The sequence below is a fragment of the Dromiciops gliroides genome, chromosome 4, assembly GCF_019393635.1.
Source record: "Dromiciops gliroides isolate mDroGli1 chromosome 4, mDroGli1.pri, whole genome shotgun sequence".
In the NCBI taxonomy this organism is placed as follows: Eukaryota; Metazoa; Chordata; class Mammalia; order Microbiotheria; family Microbiotheriidae; genus Dromiciops; species Dromiciops gliroides.
In genome coordinates this window covers 8969033-8994841 of record NC_057864.1, presented here as the reverse complement: position 1 = coordinate 8994841, position 25809 = coordinate 8969033, and the positions used below count along the sequence as shown (strand labels likewise).

At 41.3% G+C, this 25809-nt stretch overlaps 1 protein-coding gene across 1 annotated transcript in view; it reads left to right on the top strand.

Moving 5' to 3' along the window:
* Nucleotides 1-25809, top strand: part of LRRC7 (leucine rich repeat containing 7) — a 574557-nt gene that overhangs the window by 249383 nt on the left and 299365 nt on the right. Inside the window, 1 exon segment of the mRNA XM_044002921.1 lies at nt 11263-11465. Coding sequence (XP_043858856.1) covers nt 11263-11465 — 203 coding nt within the window.

Below are 25809 nucleotides of genomic sequence, written 5' to 3'. Positions count from 1 at the left end.
TAATTTGGCCAAAAATATGAAGATGCCTGTGGAGCAGCCATTGAATTTTATTTCAAATAAGCCCCTGGTTTTTCCATACTTGAAAACTCATTAGTAATTTATCACAAATACATGCTTTGATTTCTTACATGATTTTTTTATGATCAGAAATTAAGGCCAAGCCTTTGACTCAAAATGAAAGCAGTATTAGACGAGGTCCATGGACTTCTTAATTGTCAGGGCCCAGCGTGTGTCTTTCAGGCCCAATGTCGTCCCTTTCAGTGCCAGCAAGGGGCCCTCTGGGCTGCTCAGAACCTTCAATTGGATCACAAGCGCAGTGTGAATTGTGGCTGATTGCCTCTTTGCTCCCCCTACTCCTCCATCCCTCCCACCTCCTGTCAAGGTCTCTTCAATCCCGACTCTCATCCAGCTCAGTTTCTGTCAACACTGACTGTTTCAGCCACAGATTGGTGCCAGTCTCCTCTCTGTGTCTTCAGGATGTTGGCAAAGATGTTGAGCAACAGTGAGCCAAGGACAGGGGCCGTGTGCCAATTATGATGGAGAGCTGAGGATAAGAAGCAAGGAGTGTTTAGATTGGAGACAAAAAGACCAGCGTGGGGGTACACAATAACTCTCCCCAAGTACTTAAAAACTGTCATAAGCAAGAGGGCTTCTGCTTTTATCTGCTTGTCCTCAGAAGGCCCAATTATAGGCAGCTGATAGAAATTGCAAATAGTGCAACTCAGTTTTTGTGTGAGGAGAACTTTCCTAACACTTGGGCTTCTTGGCCCAGTAAGTTCCTTCTTACTAGAGGTCTTCCAACAAAGTTAGGATGAACAGGGGACTCTGTAACTGGGATTCCATTTTTAAGGGATGCACTGGACTGAATGATCACTCAGTTCTCTTCCACCTCTGAGGTCCTAGAATTCCTTAATGCTGTCAACTCCCCAGAGACCATTATTGAGATTGATAGAAATCTTTAAAGCAACATTCTTTGGGCGCTGTTGGTCAGCGAGACATCAGCAATTCACTGCATTACAAAAGAAATGAAACAAATCCCACAGAAAGATGACTGTGCTTTGGAGTCATCAAGCCTGAGTTCCAATACCAGCTCTTCCACTTAGACCTTGTATGACCTTGGGTAAATCACTCACTGAGCCTTGGTTTTCTCATATATAAAAAGGAAAGCAGAGGCAGCCCACTATAAAGGAAAGAAGGTTAAACCTGGAGTCACAGGTTTTGAGTTTGAATCCAAATTATGCCATTTACTATGTGGGTGACCTTGGGTGAGACCTATGTGGGGCTCAGGTCCTCATCTCTAAAAGGAAGGGGTTGGACCAGGTGACCCCCAAGGGCCCTTCCAGCCTATGGTCTAATGAGCTGAGAAGTTCCCATCCTGCCCTCAATCTGGGATCCCAGGACCCTGATACGATCTCCATTAGATCAGATGTGGGTTGGGTGACCCAACCCAATGGACTTGTTCAAGGTTTCACCACAGCCAAGTTTCATTGTCATTCTGACAATCCTTTCCAGAGTGTCACTGATCCAGGGATCCTATCAAAAAGGATATTTAATAATATGAAATTTAATAGAAAAAAATCTAAAGTCTTGGGCTTATAATCTGAAAATCATTTATCTCTGTTTGGGATAAAGGAGGCCTTATCTTGTAGCTGTGCCTTCAAAGCACTTTCCTTTAGGCCACGATGCTTTCCTGTATAATAAAATATTAAAGTATGTGGCAGACTCACACTTCTACTTGTCTTTCAATCCTTCTTTGCATTCCCTCTTTGGATTCATCTAGGCTTTTGTTGGCTCCCTCCCCCCAATCCTTTCTAATGCTGTCAGATTCTGAGACCACTAGCGTTCAATTTTTGTAGGTATCAACTTCAGAAATCTATTCAGTGCCTCCCATTTTTACATTATGACTGTAATCCACTATGCCCCTCTCCCCCATTGGACTTCCTTTGTATGAAAGAACAAGAGTTAAGCAAAAGTGGACAACAAAATGAGCAAGTCTTATAGCACATGCAGCATGACGTACCCATAGGCCCCCTCTCTCCTGAGGTATATGAGTGAAGGAAGCATTAATTAAGTACTTGCTGTATGCAAAGTGCTAGGCTAAGTGCTTGGGATAGAAAAGGCAGACCATCCCTGCTTTCAAGGGACTCACATTCTAATGGGGGAAAACAAGTCATGAGGGAGACTTCAGCTGCAAGTCTGACGGAAAGGCCCTATCACCCTTACGATGCACGCACCAAGCAGACTGTGAGGCTTCTCCTTTAATGTCATTTCTGCTGATAACACCATATCAGTTTCTGATCTGGGGCAGTTGTATGGGCTCAAGGATTTGGTAGCAAGAGCTTTCTTTTCTGGCTCTTCAGTAGCTGTGCATGAAGCACCTGTTGTCACAGTATGGCTTCCCAGGATGGGGACAGGGTATCGGCTGGAAGCAGAGCTCTTCCCAAGGGTTGGGGGTTCAAGCTCATGGACTGACTCCACTAGGTGTTGACAAGAGATAATGGTCGAGGTGGCTGCATTGTTCTGACTTGCCTGGCACCAGGTGCCTCTTGTCTCTCCCAAGGTTCTGCTCCAGCAAGGCTGGCTTGCCTGCCCCCTGAGCAGTTGGTTGGCAGTTATTGAGAATGGCTGTGAAGTCAGAGCTTGACTGAGGGGTGCTGCCACCCCAGGCTTCGCAGCTATCTCACTAATAGGGTGGTAGCTCGTCAGCAATTGTTGCTGATGGTGAAGACAAAGACAGGCCCCTTCCCTATAATGCAATATCATATCAACTCTGAAGGCTACTCCAAATGCACCCACACACAGTTAAATAAAAGGAAATTCTGTGGGGAGGAGAGCACTTCTTCAGGACCCACTGACCCACAGTGCCTCCTTACCTCTGATAGGAGAGGGCAAAAGTGGATGAGGACAGCTCCTCCCAGATTCTCCATTCGAGGGTGTGTCCAGCACAGCCGTCTATTCCTTTCTTGCCCAAATTCAGGACTTTATCACATCCCTGACCTTGATGATATTTCAAACTCTCCCCACCTAAAATTTTGAGCCTCCAATTGGAATCTGTGGGTGACAGTGATCATGACTATGGATGGTGTTTTAAGGAATTAAGGAATTGTAAGAGATTTCTCTATAAATGACAGGATTTTAGTTGGAACTTAAAGTAAACCAGGGAAGTCAGGAGACAAAGATGAGGGAGGAGAGAATTCCAGGCAGGAGGGACAGCAAAGAAAATGGCAGGAGGCAAGAGGTGAAATGTCATGGAGGAAGGAGCAGCCCAGAGGCCAGTGTCAGTGGATGGCAGAGTGGGGGAGGGAAGGAGAGGGGGTGAAAAATGCTGGACAGGTATGGGGGATGGGGTCTCCATTACAAAGAGATTTAAATGCCAAGCAGTGGATTTTGTATTTGATCCTAGAGATGATAGGAAGCCACTGGAGACAGCACACTGTCTGAATATATTGAACCTGGACTGAGGAAGGCCTGAGTTCCAGTGTGGCTTTGGATCCCTACTAGCCATATGAACTTGGACAAGTCATTTCTCTTTTGTCTGCCTTCCTTTTCACTTTTATAAAATGGGGATAATAACGGCACTTATTTCTCAGGGTTGTCAGCATGCTAAAATGAGATGATATTTGTAAAGTGCCTTGCCAACCTTAAAGCCTTCTATAAATGCTAGCTGTGTATTTGGGAGGAGGAGTGGAAAGGATCACTTTGGTGGGAGAGTGGAGCATGGGCTGGAGTGCCTTAGTCTCTTAAGGCAGCTATGGCAGTGGCCTAGGCACAAGGTAATGGGGGCCTGCACCAGGGCTGGGGCCGGGTCAGAGAAGAGAAGGGGTTGTATTGAAGAGATGGTAAAAAGGTAAAATCAATGGATCTTGGCAACAAGTTGGATATGAGGGTTGAGAGAGAAGGTGAGGAGGCAAGGATAACACTTGGATTTCAAGCTTGGGGGATGGAGAAGATGGTGGTGCCCTTGACAGTAACAGTCAATTAGGAATAGGGGAGGGTTGGAAGGGAAAGCTTTGGCCAAGTCAAGTTTGATATACCTTTGGAAAATCAGGCCAACATATTCAATAGGCAGTTGGAGATGTAGCGTTGGAGGTCAGCAGAAAAGTTGGGGCTAGATGTATAGTTTTAAGAGTCATTGGCATAGAGATGGTAACTGAATCCAGGAGACCTAATGAGATCACCAAAGACAGTAGTATAGAGGGAATGGAGAAGAGGAGATGACAGAGCCCTGGAGGACACCCATGGTTAGTGAGGAAAATCCAGCAGTGGTCAAATAGATAGGGGGAGAATTAAGAGAGAGCAGTGAAAACTTAAGAAGAGAATTTCAAGGACTTACACAGGTACACTTGTTGTTTCATATTTAGTCATTTTTCAGTCACGTTCAACTCTTCATGACTTCATATGGGGTTTTCTTGGCAAAAATACTACAGTAGTTTGCCTTTTCCTTCTCCAGCTCATTTTACAGAGGAGGAAATGGAGGCAAGTCAAGTGAAGTGACTTGTCCATGGTCACACAACTAGTAAATGTCTGAGACCAGATTTGAATTCATGAAGATGAGTCTTTCTGATTCCAAGCCCAGTGCTCTATCCAATGCACCACGTAGCTGCACCCCCATCACACAGCTAGTTACTATCTAAGGACTCACCCAGTCACACAGCTATTTAAGTCTAATTTGTTAAAACAGTTGAGTTATTAGTTAGGTTAGGATTTGGACTGAGGTTTTCCTTATTGCAAGCCCTGAGCTCTGTCCACTGCACTACTTGCCTCCCTGAAAATTCAGTCAACTATTGTGCATACCCCCAATTATTTAATGAAATGTAATTTCTCAGCTCATATGATGTAAAGTTTTAGGGGAGCTGTTCATTTCAATGTGAGACCAAGTTTCTCCTCTCTCCTAAGTGAACATGGGCAGCTTCTCTTCTAAAAAATGCTGAAGATGACAGAGTTAGGAGTAAATTCTCATACCTCTAACTGGCAATTTTGGGTAGAATTTCTAGATCTCATTTTTCTTTCCATTCCAGTGGATTTTCTCTTCCTCTATCCTACGGGTATAGGAAATAAGATTGTTTTGTACATTTTGAGCCTCCAAGAATCTTCCTGCTTCCAAGGCAACTTTCTGCCTCTTACACCTAAGGCAGCCATGGTGGAGGGAGGGAAGGAGGGACTGAGGGAGCCAATTGGGAAGCATTTATCTTTTGGGATCCTATTTATTGAGTTGATTTACACAGTTGAACCATTTGTTCTAAATAGCCCAAGGGTCCAAATACAAACATGGTTCACATTGATTAAAATATCAATAAAAATAGGGGGGAAAGCAGGAATTATCCTGAGTTATGATAGAAATATCAGCATAAAACAGCTTGAAATTCCATCAAAGCAGCTTGCTCCACGTTGCAAATGCCAGATTGAAAAGATGGCTCTTCTGCCATGCCTTGAAGCCCATGGAGTGGAGGCTCTATCAAATCTTGGAAGGAGCATGGGGCTCTTAAGATGAGAGACCAACAAAGGATGATGGACTTGGCACCAGATGCTTGTTGTAAGGTTTTGCTAAGAAATTTTATGGAAAGGGACAGAGATGGGATCAGCTCCATCTCACCACTCCCTCATTTCACAGATGAGGACACTGAGAGGTCAATTGACTGGTCCAAGCATACAGGTAACAAATAGCAAAGCCAAAATTTGAATCCAGGATTTCTAGTTCTTTCTATTGCAGCATTCTGCTATTTACTGGAAAATACCTTCTTTCTAAGTCTTCTGAGTTAATATTTACAAACTGTTAGTAGGAGTGAGGGGAATGTGATGTTATATTATACCTAAATGACTTATGAATGAAGTTATTCTCTTTACATACCCATTTTAATGAAAATATTTCAAAAGCATAGGTGGAGTAGTAAATAGACAGCTTGCCTCACGTCCTGCCTCTGACCCATTTTGGCTGCATGACCTTGGGCAAATCTCTTGACCTCTTGTTGCTACTCTAAGCATGGGGCATGAGAGCAAACATGTGGCCAGGAGATGCACATAACCCACCATACTCTTGAGTATGGCTGAACCAGATTGAGATGTAATTGGAGAATAATTAACAAAACAGATAAAAATACAGTAAAGCATAGATAATGTTGATTTGTGGTTTTCTAATTCAATCTGCAGCCATGGGGATCTTTAGTTTAGTAGCCCCTGCTTCTATTTGAGTTTGTCACCACTGCTCTAATCAAGGTTGTAAGTTTCCTGGAAGGTGCTAACTTGCATTTAAAGGGAGTTGATCACCATATTCATTATTGTCGCCCTCGTGATTAACAGCATCATGCCCAGGGGTCCTGAAACAGTGTATGAAGAAAGCTGGATTGGAACCCAGTCCATCTAAACTCCAATGCTGGCCCTCAGTCACACCATCCTTCTTCACCCCATGTTCTTATGGAGGGTAAATAGAAAACAATGTTCTTGCTTTCTCCCAGTCGGCGTCACAGAAATTGACTAAGTCCACTCCAAGTTCTGTTGAAGTAGGACCTGCTTAGGAAATGCCACCCATCTTCATCTGTCTCTTCACTTGATGCAAAATGATTATTTGTCTCTTTTTGGTGTTTTCAGTCTATTAAGAGCAACCCCTTTCTCATTTTCTACCTCTCATCTATTATAGGGAGAGAATCTAAATAAATGTGTTACCATTTGGTCTGAAAGAAGAGTAAATGGAATTTGAGTGAGGGTCTGAGATGCTAAGGAAGGACTTCATATAGAAAGTGGAACTGATATAAAGAAAGTATAGGAAGCCAGGAGTTGAAGATAAGGAGAAAGAGAATTCCAGATATGGGAAATAATCATTCATTCAATAACAATTTATTACTATGTGTCAGGCCTGGAATTAGGAAGACTCCCTCTTTCTGAGTTCAAATGTGGCCTCAGACTCTTACTAGCTGTGAGACCCTGGACAAGTCACTTAACCCTGTTTATTTCAGTTTCCTGAACTATAAAATGAAATGGCAAACAACTACAGTATCTTTGTCAAGAAAAACTCATATGGGGTCATGAAGAGTTGGACACAACTGAAAAACAACTACACACTCACACACAAAAAAAATAATGGGCCAGGCATCGTGCTAAATTATAGAAATACACATATGAGAAAAAGAAAAGCTAATCCTTGCCCTCACAAAGCGTTCAATCTAATAGAAGGTGGCACCATACAAAAAGATGCTAAAATGCTAGGGCAGAGGTGGAACACTGTTCTAAGCCATAAAAATACTAAAGGCAAAAATAGTAAAGGAATTGGAGCTATCCCAAAGTGAGATGTGTTGCTTCAGATGGTAGTGGGCTCTACCTCACTATAACTCTTCCAGAAAAACCTAGGGTCTCCTTATCCTGTATGTTGGAGAGGTCAAATTGTATAGTAAAGAATGTTTTGGACTTTGAATCAGGAAGATTCCAAGCTGGACAGCTACTTGCTACCTATATGACCTTAAGCCAGTTAACCTCTCTAATCCTCAATTAACTCTTCTATAAACTGGGGGAATAATAACACCTCTTCCACCCATCGAGTTGTTGTAGGGATTAAATGAGATACATAAATATGTAAAGTGCTGTACAAATCTTATACATATTTGCTATAATTACTTTTCAAATATATTTTATCATATTTTTGCTAAGTACATGTAAAAACAATTTTAGCATTCATTTAAAAAAATTCAAGTACCAAATTTTCTTCCTCTTCTTCACCTCCTCCCACCCTAAAATGGTAAGCAATTTGATATAGGTTATATATGTGTGATCATGTAAAGCATATTTCCATATTAGTTATGTTATAAAAGAAGAAACAAACCAAAAGAAAAATTAAAAAATAAAAATAAGAAAGAGTCGGCTTTGATGTGCATTCAGACTCCATCAGTTCTTTCTCTGGGTGTATATCATTGGTCTTAATTACTAGAGGGGTTCATTTAGAGTCATGGGTTAGGGTGGATGGTCCTTTTAACACTCAGATTCTTGGGTTCTGTGTCAGATGCCTTTTGAGAGCTCTTTTTTGAATGAACATTTTCATTCAAAGTTTTGAGTTCCAGATTCCATCCTTTCCTCCCCACACCCTCCCTGTTGAGAGCTCTTGATCTTTGGCCATGTAGTAGGAAAGCCTGGATCCTTACCATGGCACATTACAGAGGTGCCTACAGGCCTTGTAGTGTGGCAGGCTGGGAACCCTGGCTATACCCACCTCCCTTTACCTCCCCCCTTCCCAGCCTTGAAGGCTTCCCTTGACACTGAGCCTTTTCTAGCTCGCTTGAAGAGAGTTCTACTCCCCTCCAGTTTATTCTGACATTCTACCCACACCCTGTGCTATACATAAATCCCCATGTTTGAAGACTAACATTTCATGAAAATATTAATATCAAGTCATTTCTTTCAATAGTCATAAGGCAACACTTTGTCATCTACTGGAAAATTCAAGCAAAACACCTAGAACCAAGAACTTCAGGGCCGCCTCTACTTATGTAACCTTAAGCAGGTCAGATAAAGTCTCCACATCTCAGCCTATTCATCTGTAAAATGAATGTGAAATGGAGCTAAGCAAAGTGAATATCATAGAGGACTGTCCTGGGAGTCCAAAGGACCTGGTTTCAAATCCTACCTCTGACATGTAATGGCAAAGATTCTAGCAAGTCTCTTAACCTCTCTAAGACTCTATGGAATAGACTAATTAGGATTTGCTTTCGTAGATAATTTCCCACATGGAAGAAATGACAGGGATCAGGAGAATGAGCACTTGGTCTGGAGTCAGAAGACCTGGCTCCAGAATCTTGGTTCTGGGGCTTACTCCCTATGTGACTTTGGGCAAGTCTCTTCACATTATGGGACCTCACCTGCTTTTGTAAAGTGAGAAGTTTGAACTAGGTGGACTCAGAGGTTCCTTCCAAATTGATTATCTATGATCCTATGATAGGATAAGGACAGGGAACTCCCAGGTAAAGACAAGTCCCTCTACTAACATAGGCCAACACCTTTTTTGATATCTACCATCATAAAAGTTGTCTGGACACTGAAAAGGTAAGTGACTTGCCCAGGGTCACAAAGCTAATATAAACCAGAAGTAGGGCTTAAACCTGAGTCTTCCTAGCTTCAAGGTCAGCTCTCTATAGTCTTCAGCTCACTGCCTCCATAATCCCATGAAGCTATGGGATGGGCACACACACACACACACACACACACACACACACACACACAAGAGCTGCTGATATCTATCCTCTTTGATTTATAGGGTTATTGTACAGATTTGTCATGGTTTTTTTGTTTCATTTGGAGGTGTGTTTTCAATGGAATATTGAATCCCAAGTGAGGAAACCCCCTTTACCAATTCAGAGTAGAACCTACTTGGAATTTATATTCCTAGAGAGCTGTCTGGTTTTAGGACACTGGGATTTTATCAAAGTGATTTATCCAAGGTCATTTAGCCATGAGTCAGAGGCTGGCTTTGACCCCAGGGTTTCTGAACTCCAAAGTCAACACTCTAACTAAAATCATACATAATATAGGGCATTAGCACCTCTTCTCCCTCTGAGATATCCAAAACAAAGGTTCTGAACTTGGGGTCCACAGTGGACACTGCCTGGCACTGCTGCTTAACAAATGCTTTTAGGCTGCCGGAAAGTGGACAGAGTATCCAAGTTGTCTTTGGCGAAGAAATAGAAGTTAATTTTTATTAATGTCTGAATGAAATATACCATTCCCTTCCATTACAATATGGAAAATAGGGCTTCATTCCTAGAACGGATCCATGGATTTCAATCAGACTGCCAAAGGAGTACATGAATAAAGCAAGGTTTAAAACTCCCTAATATGGAAGATAGGCACCATAGCTTTATGGGAATCATAGAGTCAGCATTGGAAGATTGTGGAAAGCCCATTCTTAAACTCGACCCTCTTGGTTTTACAGATAAGGAAACTGAGATCACTTAAAGAGACTTCCTCAAAGTCACAGCTAGTCCAGAGCCATGACTAAAACCAGGATTTCTCATCTCCTGTGCTTTTTAAATATTTACCTTGTTACCTTAAACCTTAAACCCAGGATCATGTGCCTATAGGCAGTTAAGAAAGGTGACTTGATGATGAAGCTTCCCTAAATCCTTTTGTCAATTGCTAAAGTTGGTGGTGTTATTAAGTATGACATTATGTTCTAAATAAAAGAGACTTTAGACATGTTATAGTCAATTACCCATAAGTGTGACATTATTTGTGCAATGCAAAAATAGAGATAGATCATAAAAAGGTAGATGGAGTGATCAATAGATCAAAAGATAGACATACAGACAGACAATGATAGATATATACATACATGCACACATATGTACATACATACAACAATACAAAATTGTTTTTAAAAATTGTTGCAGTCAAATATATATTGCTAGCAAAGAAAAATGACCCATCACAATTAGCTTCATGGTACTAATTATGGTGCCAGAGATAAAATTATGTTGTTGAAAACAAATCACCACCACAGATCAGTACAGCATGGCCTTCTGCCAAGATCAATGATTTGTGCTTCCATCAAAATGTGTAGGATTCGGGCAGCTAGGTGGCGCAGTGGATAGAGCACCGACCCTGGAGTCAGGAGTACCTGAGTTCAAATCTGGCCTCAGACACTTGACGTTTACTAGCTGTGTGACCCTGGGCAAGTCACTTAATCCCAATTGCCTCACTAAAAAAAAAAAAAAAAGAGTTGGGGCAGCTAGGTGGCACAGTGGATAGAGCACCGGGCCTGGATTCAGGAGGACCTGAGTTCAAATCTGGCCTCAGACAATTAACACTTACTAGCTGTGTGACCCTGGGCAAGTCATTTAACCCCAATTGCCTCACTAAAAAAAAAAATGTGTAGGATTCGTGAAGACAATTCCTGATACAAAGAAGGACATCCCAGTTCTCTTGATTCATGGGGTCAGAAATCAGGATGGCATAAACCAGACAAAGAGGGAAACCTTTTGCCCAAAAAGAACTTCTCTATTCCCTTGAATAGAGAGGCAGGGGAATTAGAGGGGGTTTTGGTTTTGCTTGGGGGGAGAGGTTCCTCCTCCATGACACTGGGGGGCAAGGAGCTACTGTGCCTTAAAGAGCTGAGGATAGAGGTGGAAATGGTCCTGAATATGTACAAATGTCCTTTCTGCCAAGGGAAGAATATGTTCAATTTCTGTTCCAAGATGAAAAGTTATTATTCCTTGTTTTAACCAGCAGAATTGGGTCTTTTTTCAAAGACCAGAGAATAAAGCAACCCTTTTTCTCTTTCTCTAGTGCAGTGCCTGGAAATGACAACCAAACGGAAGATCATCGGCCGCCTGGTGCCGTGCCGATGTTTCCGAGGCGAAGAAGAAATCGTCGCAGTGTTGGATTACTCCCACTGTGGCCTTCAGCAGGTGCCAAAGGAGGTCTTTAACTTTGAACGGACCCTAGAGGAACTTTATCTAGATGCCAATCAAATTGAAGAGCTACCTAAGGTAAATATTTTAGGACCTAAAATATAAACTCCAAATAAGAGTTTGAGGATTTTAAAGGCTTAGCCAAGAGTTCTAAATTTTGTCTGTTCTCTGGAAGATACAGAGACAACAACAAATAAGTAGATTGGCCTCCAATAGTCTCTTTGCTAAATGCTATTGCTTCATGTTTCATTTCATAGAAAAAAGATTCTGAATGTGGATACCACATTGTTGTAGTCAATATCTGTTTGTTTTTATTGTTTTGGTTTTGTTTGGGGTTTTTTGTTTTTTGTTTTTTGCAGAGCATTGAGGGTTAAGTGACTTGCCCAGGGTCACACAGCTAGTAAGTGTCAAGTGTCTGAGATAGGATTTGAGCTCAGGTCCTCCTGAATCCAGGGCTGGTGCTTTATCCACTGCACCACCCAGCTGCCCCCTATTTGTTTTTTTAAAACAAGGACTTTATTCTCCAAGCAAACTCAGATTAAACAGTCTCAATGGTAATTAATTAATCAATCAACAGGCATTTATTAATGCTACTACCTACTATGTACTAGGCACTATGCTAAGCATTGAGAATACAAAGATAAAAGGAAAGCAGTCCCTGCCCTCAAGAAGCTTACATTCTAGTGGAGGAAACTACATGTGCAAAGAGAAAAATATTCAAGATGTAATAAAGCCAAACGCAGGATAATCTTGAAGGGGGAAGGACTAGAAGTCAGGTGATGAGTAGGTGGCACTTGAGCTGAGTCAAGGCGATGGAAGTAAAGAGAGAAAGAATTCCAGGCATGAGCCTGTGGAAGGGAGATGAGATGACAGATGGAGCTATGTGTGTGAGGAATAGCAAGGAGGCTCATAGGCCTGAGGCAAAAATAGTATGGACAGGATTTGTGTATAAGTAATTCACAAAAGTAGGAAGGGGCCAAGTTGTGAAGAATCTGAAATGCCAAAGAAGAATTTTCTACAAAGAGGTAATAGGGAGCCTTGAAATTTATTGAGTTGGGAAAGGGGAGAAAGAGAAATAATTTCAGTAGCTCTAGGAAGAGTAATTGCGATAAGGAGAGACTTGAATCATTTGGCCTGTGGCCGCCTCTACTAACCATCCTGTATCTCTCCACTCTTTCATGGCTAAAATCCTTGCAAAGGGTGACTCTAAACCAGGTGTCCACTTCCTTTCCTCTCAATTTTCTTCTTAACTCTCAAAAGTCTGGCTTATGATGTCATCAATCAGCCAAAACTGTTCACTCCAAAGTTACTAATGAGCTCTTAATTACCATTCCAATGACTTTTTCTCAATCCTCCTCATTTCTTGACCTTGACACTGTTGATCACCCCTTCTCCTTGATAATCTCTTCTTTCTAGGTTTTAGTGAGAATACTCTCTCCTGGTTCTTCCCTTACCTGTGTGGCCACTTTTCATTCTCCTTTGCTAGATTTCCATCCAGGTCATGCTTATGATTCATGAGTGTCCCCAGTGGGCTCTGTTCTGGGCCTGTTTCTCCTCTCCCTCTATACTATTTCACTTGGTGATCTCATCAGCTCCCATGGATTCAATTTTCTTCCTCATGCTGATGATTCCTAGATCTACTTATTCAGCCCTAGCTCCCTGATGATCTCCAATCTTGCATCTTTAACTATTAGAAATCTCAACCTGTATGTCCCATAAACACCTTAAACTCAGTGTGTCCAAAACTGAACTCATCATTTCCCCCTAAACTCTCCTCTCTTCCTAATTTCCCTATTACTGCGGAGGGCATCCCACTCACCTAGACTCACAACCTAGATGCCATTATGGACTCCCCACTCTCTCTCAGCCTCCATATCCAGTATGTTCCAAATCCTGTCATTTCTATCTTTGCAACATCTCTCAAATACACCCTTCCCTCCTTTGACATGGACACCATCCAGAAGCAAGCCCTCATCACCTTACCCCTGGACCATATTTATAGTCTTCTGGCTGGACTCTCATCCCCTCATCTGGAGAGATGTTGGACTAGAGAGAGAGACAGAGACAGAGACAGAGATACAGACAGATACAGACAGATAGACAGAGAGATATAGATAGAGACAGAGACAGAGAAACAAAGACAGAGATACAAACAGAGAGAGAGAGAGAGAGAGAGAGAGAGAGAGAGAGAGAGAGAGAGAGAGAGAGATCCATTCATCTGTCAAAGTACAATTCCTAAAATGTAGATAGGTTTTCTCATACCACACTACTCCACCACCACCACCACATTCGGTAACCTTCAGTGGCTATCTATGACCCGTAGGCTCAAACAAAAGATACTCTAGCTTTTAAAGCCCTTCCTAACCTGCCCCCCACACCCCTCCACAGTCTCCTTCCATGCCTTCATACACTGCAGGTCAGTGACAGGGCTTTCCTTGCTCTTCCTCCATCTCCCAACTTGGGACATTTTCACTGAATCTCCCCCATTCCTGGAAAGTCCAGTTTCTTCCTCTTTCCTTCCTGACTTCCCTCATGTCTCAGCTAAAATTCCATCTTCTGCAAGAGGCTTTTTCTGATCCCCCTTAATGCTTCTCCCCTGAGAGTGTCTCCTATTTAGTCTGTACTTATATCATTTGCACATAGTTGTTTGCACATTTTCTTCTCCCTCAGATTGGGAGCTCCTTGAAAGCAGGGACCATGTTTTTGCCTTTTCTTTATCTGCCCAGCACTTAACACAATGGTTGACTCATAGAAGGTGCTCAATGACTTACTACCTTGACTTGATTTGACCTCAAGGAACTTGCATTCTATCATGAAAATCATAAGCAGAGATAAGTAAATACAAAATGTTTGATCTTGTCCCTCTTCCACATGACAGCTCTCCAAGGGCTTGAAGTCTGCTGCCGTGACATTTTGCCATTTCTCTGAAGCCTCTCATCTTTTCAAACATCCTAATGTGATCAAACTCAAGCAGCACTGGAGCTTGTTTGTGAAAGATCTTAGACTCATAGAAATCTAGACCTAAAAGGGAACTCAGAAGATTATCCAACCCCCTCATTTTGCAGGTGAGGAAATGGAGGGCCAGAGATTTTCTGTCACTTATCCAAGATCACACACATAGCCCTCAGAGAGGACTATAACTTTGGATTAAATTGCAAACTCTTCCATGGAAGGAGTCTATTTGATAGGTATCTCAAATATCTTATGCTATACTTTCATGATGCTCACAAATAGCATTATGTTATTTGGTTGGGATACAGATTATTTGAAGAATTTTTAAATGAATAGAATACAAATGTAGAGCAAATTTAACAAATTAACCCAAATCTTAAAAGACCACACACCAAAATGATTTAATTAAGGTATTCGAATATTGGAATCAATCAAGAGGGATTTTTAACTACTTCTTAGATTCCAGCATTATGCTAGGCCCTGGGGATGAAAAGACTCACATGAAATCATCCTTCCCCTCAAGGTGCACTTATTCTTTCAAGAGAGAAAGACAACATGAATACATGTTTCTACAAAATATATTCAGACACCCAAGGCCCTGTACTTATCCAGGACTATGGACTAATCTGAACTAGTATTAATCTTGGGGGATGGGGTAAGGCAGTTATATCAAGGGATCACGTTCTCTCTTGGCTCATGCCCCACCTGGAATTTTCCAAAGAAATTTCTAAGCAAAGCCTCAGAATGACTCATGTCTGTGATTTCACTAAAAGTGGGTAATGAGCTCCCCAACTCCCACACAGATAGTCATTTATGATATGGGTATCAAGTAGGAACAGCCTTTATTTTCTCTACCACAAAAAATGCAAATGATGAGATCATTGAAAGGACTTTCAGGTGCTCATGATCAAATACAGAAAAATTTTTTAAAGACATTCAAGTAGTCCTTAGGCTCATTGGACTTCCCCTGGTAGATCAAGACTGCTGTCCCACTGCTGAACACCTATTATCTGCTCAACATTTGAAATCTACCCCCACGACCCCCACCTTTGATGCAGACTCACAACTCTTCTACAACTGTGACTTAGGGAACTGGTTGTGGTCTTTCTAACTCTAAAACCAGTTTTGGATCTAATCAGTTTCCTTGACTCTCAAAGTTAAATTTCACTGAAGCAAATTTATTATACTATGCTTAAATTCAACAATTCAACCCCAGAATGAAGGTCAGGAAGCAGAGCTATGTGGACAGATAACCACTTATGAAGAAAAGACCCAGGAGTATTGGAGGACTGTAAATTCAATATAAATCCTACTTCTGTTACTAGTCAAGCAACAAACATTTATTTATTAAATATATGTTATGTGCTAGGTACTATACAATATGGCAGAGTGGGCAGAGGGTTGGTCTTGGAGTCAAGAAGACCTGGGTTCAAATTCCTACTCTGACATATAACATGTGACTTTGAGCAAGTCTCTTAACTTCTCAGTACTCTAGGTTGCTCTCAAAGACTATAAGTTGCAGAAGTGCTAACCTGCATGGAAACAAGAAGTTTCCTCACCCAATAGTTCCCATAAACTACATATCCCTTAAACTGTACCCATGTGCCAGAAATTGTACTAAATGCTCATTATATATTATTAATTACAAATAGCAACAATAGGGAGAATTTATATAATGCTTAAGGTCCGCAAAACACTTTACATGTATTATCTCATCTCATGCTCATAAGGACTTCCATGTAGGTGCTATTATTATTTCCCTTTCATGGACAATAAAACTGAGTCTGAAAATGTCAAATTACTTGCCCAACTAGTAGATAAAAGAATACAGTGTACATAGGACAATATTTGTTGGATATAAGTTTTGAACCCTGGGCTTCCTGACTCTAGACCATGACAGTCCCTGCCCTCAAAGAGCTCACTTTTTAAGAGATGAGACAACATGAAAATGTATAAGATATACTCGAAGTGAATGGAAAATAATCTCAAAGGAGGAGGCTCCTACAGTCCAGGGTAATCACTTAACCTATCATTTACAACATCTGTAAAGTGGGGGAGAGGTGGACAAAATAATGTCTAAGTCCCAACTTTCAACCTTATGATCTACTGGGTGACATTCCAACCCAGAAAGACATCCATCTTTGTCCACACAAATAAAAACCTAACATCTAGAATGAAATGTTTCACTCCACTCTCCTGGGACCTAATCAGACCACCTCTGGAGAATTGGTTTAGATGTGGAATTGAGCCTTAGAGGGGAATGAGCTAGAGTGTGTCCAGAGGAAAATAAAAAAGATAAGGGAGAGAATCAAAGCCATTCCATGAGAGGATGGGTCAAGGAACTTTGATCTGGTGAAGAAGACTTAGAGAATGTTGAAGGATTTGAAGGGTTGCCTCAAAGAAAGATTAGCCTTGTTCTACTTAAACCCAAGGACCAGAACTAGGAGATGCATGTGGCTATTTCCAAGAAGTAGATTTAGGTTTGAACTCAGGAATAGACTTCCTGAGAATTTGAGCTGGCCCAAAGTAGAATGGACTTTCTAGGGAGGAAGTAATTTCTGTATCACTAGAGGTGATACAGAAGCAGAAACTTCATTGGCCAGTTGAAGTCTGAGGAGCTGTCCAGCTCTTAGATGAGTTGGGTATAAGAGACAAAAATGAAGAACATCAAAAACCCATGGCATGAAGGAGGAATATCACTCTTTACTATGGATGATAATGATGATGAGACCGAGAAAGAGAAAGAATGAGAGACATAGAGAGAGATTCCTTTCTTATATTCCATCGAAGAGACAACAGGGAAAAGTGAGTAGAGAGCCCATAACAATTCAACCCCTGACACAAATATCCTTCGTGAATGTGGATAAACCATTTAAGTTCATGGTGCACTGTGAACCTCTCTGAGACCATAAAGATTCCAAGAAGGTGCTGACTTGCAAGTGGTAATGCAGTTTTGTCATCTGGGAGTTCCCAGGAACAAGGAAAATACAGTTCTAGTTCATAGCCCAATCTCTCCTAATTCCTATAGAAAAATGGAAGTCGTGTATTTCGATAGTAGCTCTGTTGGGTGAAGCATGGTGTATATCCACAAACCTTTGGGGAACAATCATAGAATCAGAGATATAGAGCTGGAAAAGACATTAGAGGTAATTTTTCCCACCCCCTCATTTTACATATGAAGAAACTGAGGCCCAAACAAGTAAAGTATTTGTCCAAGGGCACATGGCTAATGTGTTACTAATAGGGTCACAGATTTAGAGCCAGGAGGTATCTTAATGGTTATCTAATTGAAAACTCTCATTGGAGGAAATTGAAGTGGGTAAAGTGACTTGTCCAAAGTCACAGAGAAATAGGAATCAGAGCAAGGTTTTGAACACAGGTCCCTTGAATTTAAATCCATTGCTCTTGAATAAAGAGCCTTGGAAGTTGTGTGAGGAAAACACCAATACATTTTGGTCAACCATTTTGGTTACTGTTGGATTATCCTTAGTGTGTTTCCCACCCTAATCTGAGATGGACTGACTGTAATGTCCACTAAAACTCATGCCACGTAGGAAAGAGTTGCTTTTTGGACATCAAACCTTTCACTCATTTCACCTTGGTACTTCTCTCTCTAATCTTGTAGGCATGGGCAACTCAGAGACATAGAGTTGGAAAATAAAAAAAATTAATGCTGCTACAAAATGCATGACAAAGAATGTCAGAAAACATGTAAAAATAGACCTCAAAGAGAGGAAGAATTTCGTTTACAGAAAGTTCACTTGGTGTTGCATAATTTTCTATATTCGAAAGTAAGACCATGAAATGACATTTCTTTTCTTGAGAACACCCTCCATCCTCCCCCAGCCCTTCCCCACCCCACACATTCAGCCTTAGCATATAGCACAATTCTGATTCCATTGTTCCTGAGTCAGGAGCTCAGGGTTATAGTCACAGTAATAGACCATAATGGTTGGGAATCATGAGTGAAATTCTGTGGGTAGCCAAATGTGAAGAAGTAATAAGAAGAAAACTTCAACAGGAAATTCTTAAAAGCACACAGACAGCTGAAAGATCCGATGAGTTGGGGAAGAACCCATGTGTAGCAGAGGCTAACAGGCTGCAGAGTGGGTGTGCAGTCTTTTAGAAGAGGATGTGATTCCAGCCTTGTGTAAAAGAGAAACATGAGAAAGTCAGAATTTCTAAGTTTCTAAGGCTAAAAGTTTCCTTCTCTGAGAGTTCCCTGTGCTATTGAAGTCACAGGTCCAGCCTCCATTCCTGTTCTCTGCCTTGACCTTCCTCCACCTTAATCCTAGATTTCTAGTCCTACCGATGCAGCTGGGTGGTTCAGTGGATAGAGTAGTGAGCCTAGAGGCAGGAAGACCTGAGTTCAAAGATGACCTCAGATACTTACTAGTTCTGTAATCCTGAGCAAATCACTTCACCTCTGTCTGCCTCAGTTTCCTCATCTGTAAAATAAGAACTCATGACAGCACTTACCTCCCACAGTTGTTGTGAGTATCAAATGAGTTATTTGTACAATGCTTAGGCTAGTACCTGGCACACGGTAGGCACTATATGAATTTTAGCTATCATCCTTATTATCATTATTCTGAATAGCTCCACCAGGATGTCTAACATGTAGCTCAAATTCAGTATTTGTAAAATCAAGCTTTTCATCTTCTCCTCAAAGCCTGCCCCTGCTCCTAACTTCCCAATCACAGTTACTGGCGCCACCTTGACACAACCAAGCCTGAACCCCCAAATTCTCTCCCACCTACTATATTATTAACAGGTGCCAAATCTGGGTGGCTTCACTTCCACCAGTCCTCTTGCATCTGTCCTCTCCTTTGCACTCATGTTGCCACAATCCTGGTTCAGGTCCTGGCCATCCCTGTCCTGCATTTTTGTAATTCCCTCCTAACTCAGAGCTTCCTGCCCCCTGTTTCTTTTCTCTCCAGTCCAATCTTTCTTCCCAAACTAACAGAGTAAGTATCCCAACATGCTACTCCCATCATCTTGTTCTTTTACTTAAAAACCTTCAGTGAATAAAGTTTAGCCAAATCACCCTGGCATTTAAGGCCTTCCACAACCTTTCTCCTACCGACCACATACAGGCAACTATCCCATCACTTCCCATTCTCAGGCTCCATCTTTGTTCTCTGGCTTTTTGCTCAGTGCTCTCCATACCTGAAATAGATTCCTTACTCATCTCATTGGGTTAAAAATCCCTCTTCCCTTCTTTCTAGACCCTACCAGGAGGCAGTATCTTCCATGAAGCTTTCTCTAATCTCCCCAGCTAAAAAGGATCTTTCCATGTCTTAGAACACTTTGGATCATAGACAAGTCTCTTCATCTGTCTAGTTTTCTCACCTACAAAATAAGATGGTCAGACTACATCACATATGTCAAGACTTTTCCACTCTAAATCTATGATCCTATGATACAGCCTCTTTGGTAATTTTCATATTTTACTTGTATTAGACACATTTATGGACATGCCTTATTCTTCTATTGGACTGTAATGAGAGAATCAGAAGATTTAACAGAAATAATGATAATAGTATATATATATATATATATATATATATATATATATATATATATATATATATATATAATATTGTTTTAAAGCTTGCTATGAGCTTTACATATGTTTGACCCTCAGCACCTCTATAATGTAGGCATGATTATTACCTCCATTTTACCGATGAGGAAAATAAATCTGAGTTCCTTGCCCAGAGTTAGTAAATGTCTGAGACAAGATTCAAACTCAGCTCTTCCTGACTCCTGGTCCAACACTCCATCCACTGCACTACCCAGCTGACATGATTTAGAGCCATAAAAGATGTGAAAGGGCACCTGGTCCAACCCCTGAATTTTACAGATGAAGACAATGAGGCCCAGAGGTTAAACAGTTGCCCAAGGTCAATGAGCCCCAAAGTGGCAGAGCCAGCCAAGTGATGAAGCTGTGCCCTGGGGCTCCAAGTCCACTCTTCCCTGGATGAATCTTTCCCCTGACTCATGTTCTCTCAGGGAAGGAGCTTGGAGTTTCATCTTGTTTTCCCATCCTGGTGGCTCCCATGGAGAATCCACATAAATAATGGACAACAACCATAGTGATGAATGAATAATAAAGTTCATTCACTTAATACTTCTACTGCTTTGCTTCCATTCATGATACTCTATCTTCAGTCTCCATGCCTCAAATCAATTCTTTCCTCTTGGAGTCCCCAAGTCTAGCTCCCCTCAAAGCTCAACTGAAGTATTACCTCTGCCATGATGCCTTTGGTGATCCCTCCAGCTGCTAGTGCCTCCCTCTGCACATGCACACACACACACACACACACACACACACACATGCATATATGCACCACCTTATTTTGAACATACTTACATGTGTACAGATAAGCTCAGCACAAATACATATTTCCTTGGGGCAAGGACTTTTTCTTGTCTTTGTATTCTAGAACCTAGCGCAGTGCTTGGCATGTAGTAGGCACTTAATAAATGCTTTTTTTTTTTTTTGGTGAGGCAATTGGGGTAGTGACTTGCCCAGGGTCACATAGCTAGTAAGTGTGTAAAGTGTCTGAGGCCGGATTTGAATTCATGTCCTCCTGAATCCAGGGCCAGTGCTCTATCCACTGTGCCACCTAGCTGCCCCTAATGCTTATTGATTGACTGATTAATGAAAACTACACCAATTAATATAAAATATGATCTGCCACTTTCATGACACTTTTGACAAGTAAGGAAACTGAGATCTATGGTCAGTCAACAGTCACCAAGCATTTATTAAGTACCTTCTATGTGCCAGGTGCTCAGCTGTAATGAAGTGACTTGGCCAAGGTCACACAATGAAGTGCTAACCTTAGCATCCTGCTTTCTGAACACACAAGTAGCGGAGAGAAAGACGTGCATCTTTTAGGTTTTATGCTTTTCTCCACAGATGTTCTGCCAACAACCAATCAAGCTAGAACTATTTATTAAGTGCCTACTGTGTACCAGGTACATTTTTGTTGTCACTATCTGGTGTCAATCCCAGTGTGGCTCATTGAATACCATATATATTAGATTCAAGTCTTTATTTAAAAACCCCATGGCTTTAATACCAATTTAAGTCATGTCTAAACAAATTGGTCCTTTCACCCAGAGAAGAAAACATTTTTCTATAAAAAAATATTTCAGAACTCAAAACACTTTTATTAGCTGCCCAGTTCTTCAAATGTGAAAAACTATTAACTGATGAAAGTTGCAATAACTATAACCATTAATGACCCTCCTCTAATTGACTATTAATTATGTTTGCTTTTTCTACCATCCTGGAATAATTATAGCCAGCTCAGAAATGATTCTCACTTCTTTATTCAAAGCATGAATCTTGACAGACTCATTAAAAAATACTTTCTTAATTGTTCACCAGCCTGTGGACATCCATGGCTCAAACTCAGAAGTTTTGCTTTTTACTTATGGAATTTCTATTCACCCGAAATGTTTACTAGTCTCAGATTCCTGGTACAGTGACAGCTGGTGAATGTACCCTTTTTCTTTTAAGATCTTAATCTGTGATTTTCTTGGAATGGACACCTTTCTCCACTGATCAATAACCTATTAATCAATCCTGAGTAGTCTTAAAGCATTACCTGGTGGCACTAAAGAGTCTATAATTTGTCCAGGGTCACACAGCCAATATGGGTCAGGGAGGGCACTAAGCCAAAATCTTTCCTAAGGCTGGCTTTTTATCCACTGGACCCTGTTGCATTGATATACAGAATGTTTTGTTTTGTTTTATTTTTAACAAATTATAATTTCTAGGAGATTGAGGCATGCAGCTTGGCTTGATTAGCCATTGTGAATAATCACTTGGCAATAGTTGTTTGAGCTCCCGTTGTGTGTGGAATTCATGCATGTAATGGGTGCTTCATGGTTTAGCCTCCAGTTCAGAAGACGAAAGAGATATAAATGGAAATGCCTTAAGAATGTGCATAAAGAAGTGGGAGACGATTTGTCACAAGTTCTCCTAGCTCATACCCATGGGGAGGCCACGCCTGTGCCTCAGTGTCTGAGAGGTGGGGGAAGTCAACTTGGCTTCCAGTCCTGATTTCTTCCATCGCTGCAGTTATCCTACAATCTTACATGCAGCCATTCGTGCCCCACAGAGGTACTGACTCAAAAGCCATGAGGACATCCAGAGATAGAGAGTTAGCTTGAACTAGGATGGATGGAAGCAAGCCAGGGAAAACCTGAGTTTGAATTCTGCCTCTGATGCATACTATAACCACCACCATCACTGTCCACTTACAAAGTGAGCACTTTAAGATTTGCAAAATGCTTCATATAGGTTACCTCATCGGAGCCTATGTGAGTAGGAGGTGCTAGTCTCTCCTAGTAGTCATTCATATAGGGCTTTAAAGGCTGGCAAAGAGTTTTCCATATGCTACATCTCATTTGCATAGCATGAATCTCCCCATGACCATGTGAGAGGTAAGAAGTGCTATTATATGATTATCACTATTCACACTTTACAAAGAGGACACTGAGGGTCTTTGAGATTAAGTGACTCCGGTATGAGTCAGCCAGCTAGTCAACATCAGAGACAAGGTTCAACTTCAGACACTGACTCCAGGTGCACCATTCCTTCTGCCACGTCCTGCTGCACTATTACTGGCCTTGACTCATTAGAAGGATCCAATGAGGTTATGTCAGTTTTTGTAATTCCTTGGGTAATTGAATGTGACCAAGAGGACACCGAATTTGGAATCAGGGGACCAAGAGTCAAATCTCAGCCCTGCCTAATACTACATGAGTGACCTTGAATAGCTACTTACCTTCTTCTGCCTCAGTTTCTTCATCTGTCAAATAAGGAGGTTGGGCTAGATGATCTTTAATTTCCTTCCAGCTTTCTGTCTGTGGTTGCTCGCAGGAGGCATTGATGAACAGCTCAGAGATCCTACTTTATTTATAGCCTTTGCTTCCTTCATGATCCCTTGGCTGACACGAGCTTTGCTCCTGAGGTATTCCTTAAGCCTGCTCATCTTGAGCTTTCTCTACTGACCCTTCCCATGACATTTCTAATGAGAACATTTGTCTGGGATTCTGACTTAATCCCCGGACTATGCTTACTCACTAATGCCAATGGCTCTGACCATTAAAGAGACCACAAGGGATCCATAAGAGAAATAGGACATATTGGTAGCCTGTTCTTCTCTATTTAACATTTGGGTAGGATGTGGTCACCTAACTTGGGATTCTACAGAATCTTCTATTTGTACCAATCACATTGTGATGACAAGGAAATTCATCGAAGTCTTCCAAAACATCATAGATGAATGTGACCCTCCATCTCAGCTTCAGGCACCCTCCCAGGCTGTCCCCCACACCCAGAATGCTCTCCCCCTTCTGCTTCCTTTAAGTCCAGCTGTCATCCCACCAGCTACAGAAAGCTTTCCCCAACCCTCTTAATTCCAGGGCCTCCCGTCGGTTACTTATTTCCCATCTATCCTCTACCAGCTGGCTTTCTATTTATTTGTTAAGATGCTGTCTACACTATTAGATTGAGAGCTCCTTGAGGGCAGGGACTGTATTTTGTCTCTTTTTGTACCTCTTGGTACAGTACCTGGAGTCAGAAAGACCTGAGTTCCAGTCCTGCTTCAAGCACTTACTATAGTGCTGGGTGAACCTGGACAAGTCAATTAATCTCACTAAGCCTCAGTTTCCTCATCTGTAAAATAGGAATAATAATAATAGGCCCTACTTCCCAAGGTTATTGGGAGGATAAAATGAGATACATGTAAAGTATTTTAAAAACCTTAAAGCACTGGGGCAGCCAGCTGGCGCAGTGGATAGAGCACTGGCCCTGGATTCAGGAGGACCTGAGTTCAAATTTGACTTCAGACACTTGACACTTACTCGATGTGTGACCCTGGGCAAGTCACTTAACCCTCATTGCCCCGAAAAAAAAAAAAGAATGAAATTGTGAGAGTCCTGCCTGTGCACTTGGCAGTTTTGAGAGGTGGGATGGGGGGATGAATTACTTGGTCTGGATTTTTCACTTCCTCATAGTTGGCTGACATTATATAAGGCAATAGGGAAGTAGTTCAGGTATCACTGTCCCCATTTCACAGCTGAGGACATTGATGTTCAGAGACTGATTTGTCCACGATCACACAGCTGGGAAGTGTCTGAGCAGGGATTTGAACAGAGGGCTTTCCTGAGCCCAAGACCTGTTTCCTAACTGCTATGCCATATTCTTCTCCAATGTCTTTAATGACAGCAAAATAAATATTTCTCTTTTGATTTTCAATTAGATGCATATGGGTATGTTATCCGTGTGATCTTTGTAAGTCTGTCAATTTATAATAATATTATTTTTGTCTTTTACCAATGCAGTTTTTACTAAGCCCATCATCTATTCTAAGAATACAAAGATATCATAAGGATAATACAATGTTGGTTATGATAAATCTTTTTTTTTTGGTGAGGCAATTGGGGTTAAGTGACTTGCCCAGGGTCACACAGCTAGTAAGTGTTAAGTGTCTGAGACCAGATTTGAACTCAGGTCCTCCTGAATCCAGGGCTGGTGCTCTATCCACTGCACCAACTAGCTGCCCCAATTATGATAAATCTTAAATCAAAATATAAATTAAATGTTGAAAACTTTTTGATAAAATACCAGAACAGTAAAATGTTTCCCTTTGAAAAATGTTGTCCTCTTTCATTTTTCCCTAGTAGGACACCATAGCTTAAGAAAAACCAAAACATTACAAGCTATAAGAAAGCTTTCTTAAAGACCTGATGTCTAGGGGTATCACAGATGAGACTCTGGATAATCACTCTCCTAAGATGTGATGGGCATCATTTTTGTAAGTGCTCAGATGGAGAATTTCAGAATTCAATGATACACTCAATCATACCTAAGGCTTTATTTTGTGATGGTTCAAGCTGCATTGTGGAAGAAAAGGATGAAGCCCTTTGATAGGCATTTTTAGATTTTGTTCTAACCATGTGATTCTGTGTGAATTGCTCCCTCCTCTGAAACAAGTCAGAAATGTATCTATAATATGTAGTCTTAAAGTTTTCTGGGGCACTGAGAGGTTATTTACTTGCCCAGGATCACACAGCCAGCAGGCATCAGAGATGAGATGAAGTAAAGTCTTCCTGACTCCAATCCAAGACCTATTAGATCTGCTATGGCAGTATAGGATCAATAATTTTATTAACATGGCCATTACCTCCACCAACATAGATCTCCACCCTTTTATGACAGTAGATAGAGGCTCAATTTGGCATCAGGAGGACATGTGTACTGCCTCAGACATTCCATGACTGTGTCACCTTGGTTAGGTCACTTAATTTTTCTGCTCCTCAATCCTTCATTTGTACAAAGAAGTATCTATATTTAATGATCCCTAACGTCCCTTCCAGTTCTGTATCTATTATTATATGATTCCACATGGTCTTTATGAGCTTCCATGACCAGAAAAAAAAATGT